The sequence below is a fragment of the Helobdella robusta genome (assembly GCF_000326865.2).
Source record: "Helobdella robusta unplaced genomic scaffold HELROscaffold_161, whole genome shotgun sequence".
Classification (NCBI taxonomy): Eukaryota; Metazoa; Annelida; class Clitellata; order Rhynchobdellida; family Glossiphoniidae; genus Helobdella; species Helobdella robusta.
Window position 1 is genome coordinate 3,629 of NW_008703899.1, and position 6,242 is coordinate 9,870.

The 6,242-nt window shown below is 32.0% G+C and overlaps 3 protein-coding genes across 3 annotated transcripts; all 3 read left to right on the forward strand.

The window, feature by feature from the left end:
* Window positions 1–262: 262 nt before the first annotated feature.
* On the forward strand, window positions 263–783 carry HELRODRAFT_184101 (hypothetical protein; the record flags this gene model as incomplete). Its single annotated transcript, XM_009015794.1, has 3 exons — window positions 263–583; window positions 663–687; window positions 746–783. 3 exons carry the CDS (start codon window positions 263–265, stop codon window positions 781–783), a joined length of 384 nt encoding a protein of 127 aa, XP_009014042.1.
* Window positions 784–1,694: 911 nt separating this feature from the next.
* HELRODRAFT_184102 (hypothetical protein) lies at window positions 1,695–2,390 on the forward strand (the record flags this gene model as incomplete). The annotated part of the gene is made up of 2 exons (XM_009015795.1): window positions 1,695–1,965; window positions 2,095–2,390. 2 exons carry the CDS (start codon window positions 1,695–1,697, stop codon window positions 2,388–2,390), a joined length of 567 nt encoding a protein of 188 aa, XP_009014043.1.
* Window positions 2,391–2,607: 217 nt separating this feature from the next.
* On the forward strand, window positions 2,608–3,495 carry HELRODRAFT_144663 (hypothetical protein; the record flags this gene model as incomplete). Its single annotated transcript, XM_009015796.1, has 3 exons — window positions 2,608–2,673; window positions 2,918–3,058; window positions 3,271–3,495. Coding segments are annotated over 3 exons (432 nt in total), but the record flags the coding sequence as incomplete, so codon positions are not given.
* Between the last annotated feature and the right edge of the window lie 2,747 nt (window positions 3,496–6,242).

The following is a 6,242-nucleotide window of genomic DNA, read 5'->3' on the forward strand; positions in this document are numbered from 1 at the left end:
GGAATATGTACATCAAATTTTTAAAACTTCATTCAACGAAGTACCAACAAATGGTTTGTCTTTTACTGACGGTCATATGCGCTTCACGTATTGTTCGAAAGATGTTTCTTAAAGCCATTTCTTAGTATAAGAAGCAGAGGGAGTTACAAAGTTTTGTAAAATTAAACACGAATCATACAAGTATTAACAATATTTTGAAAGATATTTCGAAAAAATTGAAATAACTAATTTTAATTAATAGGTTGAAATTTATTGTTAAAATATGAAGTGGTCCATAATTTGTTTTATGGTGATCACATCATCATCAGTCAACTCGGTAGCATCAGTAGCTGGTAAGAAATATAGAACGAAAGGAGAGCCAGACAGTCCCAGGTGCTTTTTTTCCGAACCTACCACCGTACTAACCAACATAAGATCTGTTTTGGAATGTTCTATTGAATGTGTTAACAACACCACGTGCAACGCATTCAACTACATATCCAACAATGCCAGACACCCAGCTAAATATTGCCAACTGTTTCATTTCACTTGCGATGTTCATTACAAGATTGTTTTGAACGAATCTTATTGCCTCGCTTACGAAGTCAGTTCATTTTTAATTAAAAAAAAATTGTTTGTTTTAATTAAACTAATATTAAATTCAATAACAAAAAAAAACATAGGACGTTGCAGCTAAAGAAGCATTAAGTTAGTCGATGGTTTTTTGTATAATCGCAATCTAATTAGCGTTAATTCTCTCAACCAGCACCACTGAACGGCAGTCCAACTCCGCCAATTTGTTAGTTTTGTTTTTTTTATTATTATTTTGTAATATTAAACTAGGGATTTATAACCGACGTCATATTTTCAAAAGTGCAAATAAAATTCACTAGCTTTTTACAATTAATTTATTATAAAAAAAAACAACATTTATAATTTTTAAATAGATTCTATATCTTTTTACAATTTATTAAAAACTAATGAAAATCAGGCTAAAGTTCTAAATTGTTAACAAATAATTTGATTTTTTAAGTTAAATTTACTTTAAATTTCATATAACAAACAATACAAATAAAAATAATAAAAAAAAATCTTTTCACATATTCAACTTTTTTATTCAACCGTTCAACGAAAGAAGCGTTTTCTGCAAATTTACTCACCGCAATTATTAAAAAAGTTTGAAATATATTTTCCAGATCAATTTTTAACTTAGTGGATTTTCTCTCACCAACCTGGTTTGAACGCTGCAAAAATCACTATCCCTTCAATGCCTCTAGCTTATAACACTTATATTAAGGCACATGGAGGAATAACAAATTTATGTAACATCGGAAAAAAAACTGCAAGCGTTAGATAAGAAGCATTTACTTTTAGAGGCCTACAAACCGATCAATTTTCACTGTTTTTTATTTTTGGTAACATTTTTAATATTAGGAAGGAAAAAAACTGGATATAGCTAAACGAAAGCATCAAATTTCATAAAATAATGTTGTTTGATGTAAAAGTAAGAAGAGTAGGCAATGAAGACGTTTTCAAGGGCTGCCATGATTAACTTGAACAATAACTTTGTTTTAAATGAAAACTCCTCACAATACAACATTGAAATTTGTAATTAATAATTGTACGCAATTGAGTATAGGATAACATTTAAGCGGACTTTTGAATCGATGTTTTTTTTTACATTGGAGTTTAGTTTTATTTATAGGAAAAAAATAATGACAATTGATGTGAAGAAATGTATAATGCTTTCTAACCAGATAATTTATGCCAAAAACTTAGTAAAAGATTTTTTATTAACTAACAAAATCGGTTTGCCAGTAACTAATAACTCGCTGAACCTGAGCAAATCCTGCAACTTTCCATTCACCTTCAACGGTGGATTGTTCTACTCTTGTTCCAACTCACTACCTGGCATCAGCAATCCTTGTGCTCTCTACATGTGTCTCACTGGTAGCAGGCAGTTGTCCATCTGTCCTGACCCTCGAGGTAGTTGATCTATTATATTGATTATAGACTTTATTAGTCAAATTTGTCAGATTTTTTTTTAGTCTTTATTTTCATACGCAGAACCATTTACAATGTTGCATATATAGATTATGTTCTTCATATCTTCAGCCATTGATTTGAAGCGGCCATCTTTGCCACAAAGGCTGCTTATCCTTTTTGCACAACGTACACATGTATTTATGTGCACGCGCAAGCACCGCTTCATATATGCTGAGTATATGATAGCCATTGAGATGTTTGACTCAGTGAGCATTCGAACCACTGAGCCACCTCGCCGGCCAACATGCGACAACTTACGTCGTCTACCCATTTACCAGCCTCGAAAGGATAGACGGCTAGGCTGGCCGGGGGTCGGCAACCCGGATAAACCTGTAAAAATTACAGGATTCGAATCCGGGTCGTAGGAGTGGTAGACGGACACGCTAACCACTCGACCCCAAGACCCCCAATTTTTCTTACGAGTGATTAAACTGAATTTTGTAAAATATTTTTCTCGTTTGAATAATTGGACGAAAATATTTATAATTTCAACGCATGAAAGTATACGTTGCTGCAAACGAAACAATTTTGTTGAAAATTCCAACGTTTGCTAACTCAACTCCTGTTACGTCTGTCAATGGATGGATTGTCATTCAGCAGAGGGTTGATGGCTCGCTGAGTTTCAATCAATCCTGGAATGCGTACAAGGTATTTTTTGAAGTTTTTTAAACATACTCATGACATGAATATGCGGCGTGATGGCTCAATGGTTAGAGGCGCCTGGTCCAGCTGATGCAGTAACAGGGTTCGAATACAAATAGATTCCAGTCTATTATATGCAATGTGTGTGATGCGTGATTTTCATATGCGTTGTGTGTGTTTGTCCTTGATACTTCAAAAGCAAAAGCAAAAGAGAGATTGACCTTGAACCTTTAAAATTAATTATTGTTAGACAGGATTTGGAAATCACTATAAAAACTTCTGGTTGGGCCTGGAGAAGATGCACCAATTAACGAAATCGGCTGATTACAGCTTGAGATTCGAAGTTCTAATCAATGGAGTTTGGTACTCTGATGAATACGATCATTTCAAGGTTAGCTACTTTGCAACGTACAAATCACCGAAGTGAATACTAATTGAAATGATAGAATATTATTTTTTTATTTATTGAAACATTTTTGAATCGATTTTTAATTTTTTTTCAACTTTCTCATCTCTAAAAATTAATTTGGTTTACTTGTTGGTGCATAAACGTCTGTTGAAAATGATTCTTATTAACAAACATAACATTTGTAAATAATCTAGACAAATTCCAAACCTGAAAAATATTCTCTCAACGTATCTGGATACAGCGGAAGTAAGGATGACATTCTGAACTATCAAACTGCCTACTTCCACAACGGCATGAAGTTCTCCACACCCGACCAGGATAACGACCAATATGTCAACCACAGTTGTGCTTTGAAGTATTCATCAGGCAATTGGTTCAACAAGTGCTATTATCAAAACCTAAATGGTCCGTACGGTTCCGTTGATTTCCGTTATGCATTCCTACCCGCCACTTACAGCAGGATGATGATTAAGCGTGACGTGTGAGGAGCTTATTTCAACATGCTATCCACATCATATCTTCAACTCCTCTAAATTATTTCATTGCTAGTAGTAGTAATTTGTTAATTACTGACCAATCTAGCGAACAGTGTGAATGATATATAAATGAGAGATAAACTTTTCTAATTAACTTAACTTTTTTAATTTTCAATTTTCAATATTTTTTTATTTTAAAACTTTTTCAATGACATTTTTTGTTGGCTGTTGGACGTTGATGTGCAGTAATAACGTTTATGTTTGTTCACGTTGTCAAGTAACTTGAAGGCGCTCCAGAAAGAGCAAGGAATTGGTTACATTTCTAGTAACATAAGCAACGAATGCAGTTACATTTTCAACATTCAGAGCGTTAAATAAACATTTCATGTGCTTTACGTGATTTTATAATATCTTAGCGTGTTTCGTCGGGTTCATTACAAACATTATTAGATTAAAACGTTTAAATTAGTATATTATTTCATTATTTTTCAGTTTAATTATCTTCCTTATATATCATCTTTTCGGATTAGTGAATATTGATTAAAACGACTATATCAGTGTATACATATTTTTTATTAACATTTTAAATAATTATGGAATGCCATGTGGCCGGGAATCTCTGCAGACGTAAAAATTTTATAATTAATTAAGTGATTAAGTGCTTACTTAATTACTTAATTATTTAATTCTAGTTTCATTACAATCGGCCAATACAATTCAACCGAAATTTGAGAGCCGTGATCATACTTGGAAGCACCTACAACACTCCTAGCTGAAAGAAAGAAGAAAGAAAAAAGGAAGAAGGAAAGAATGAAAGAAAAAAAGAAAAAAAAGAAGCTATATGATCATAAAACATCAAAGTAGCAAATGAAATTTTAAATCAAATAAATTTTTAGAAATTTGGATCAAACTTGGACAGCACGATTTTAAATTAACTGAATTTTTTTTATAAATTTCGCTGGCAGACCAAAACACAAACAATTGCAGAAATCGAAACGTGAACGAACAAATGCATGCACCAAACATCTTTATGGAGAGATCTTCTAATAAGTATTGAAATACGAGGCTAAAGTACACAAGCGAATCTTAATTAATTTCATACTTAAGATCAACTTCAAATTTTATAATATATAGGGTGATATATGCACTTGAATTGTGATAAACGAACTGTATGTATATATATTTGATTCAGGTATGTGTGCAGATACGAATGTTATGTGGAAAGTCTAGCTGTGAAAGTAGTGGAGAGCCGTACAACAGGTGTGCAGGCGGGCACGTTGTTCGTTGTTGTTTTAGTTGAGCCAGTTGAATGTTAGTGTTGTCACTTTGAAATTAATGTTGTGAATTTGTTTGATCAACGTTATAGCTGTGATTTGCGTTGAATGCATTGCGTTATGTTGGTTGCTTTATTTAGCGTTATATAGTCATAAATGAACGTTAAAAATTTGAGTTATTAACATTTTAGACATTGGCTGCTTTCAATATTATATGACTTTGTGTTTGGCTGTTCAGTTTCAAGAGTAAGTGAAATTTGAAAATCAATCATCTTGTTGTTTTTTATATACAATTTGAGAGCGAAAGCTGACAATTATATATTATTTTTTCGATTATTAATGATAATTAATTTAATTATTCATCAATATTGTTTGTAAAATAAAAAAATTTCAAATTCTAACACGCTCTAAAAGTTTTGATGAAATTTAATTTTATTCCGTTTTAGTTAATAATGTTTCAATTGCATTTCAAATGTCATGCGTCAAATTCTGTTTTTTATCCATCGAATTGACAAATTGGACAACGGTCGAAATTGCCAGGAACATCATTGAATTCAAATTTTTCCGATATATGATTATGGAGCTCCAAAAAATCCTCATTGCCACCCTTATTGTTTGGTTCACCACTACGCCAATTACTTATTTCTACATAATTATTTTAAATATCAGGGCTTAGATTAAACTTGTTTAAATATATACTAACGCTGCGTATTTCAGAAAAATATAATTATATATTATGAAAAAATTAATATGGAATGTTTTTCAAAAAACAAAAATTGTTAACCAAGCGATCGTTTTTATGATTCAGTTTCAATTTGCATCTTCCAAACAACATCTGCTCTTCTCATATTTGAATTAATAAAATTTTAAATAATGTTAATACCTGAACAACCTCATTTGAATTCGCGTGACATTTGGTCAATTTACAGTACAAGTTTGTTTTGAAAATTTTGACTAAAAATGTATTTTAAAATATTTTGAAATTGTTTAAAATATATTAAAAAAGATAATTAAATGGCAAGTAAAGTGGTTATGTGTGCATGTCTGCATTTATGCACTCCAATAACTTCCATCAATATATTTTGTAAGTTGCCAAATACCAGAATACAAGACTGCAAACAAGCAACAAACAGACAAACAAATAAACAAACAAATATAAACACAAACAAAACAAGTAATCAACATAACAACCAATCCCAACGCATCCAACAAACAGTGAACCTGTTATAATTATCGTTCAAATTAAAATTCAAGAATAGCAACTAGACATAAATATAATCTCATGTGTGTGTGTGTGTGGTGTGTGTGTGTGCGCGCGCGCATGTGTGTGTTGTGTGTGTGTGATGATTGGATGATTGTTACAAAATGGTGACAACGTGAAACACACACACGTATTTTTAAACCCTCACACCCGCG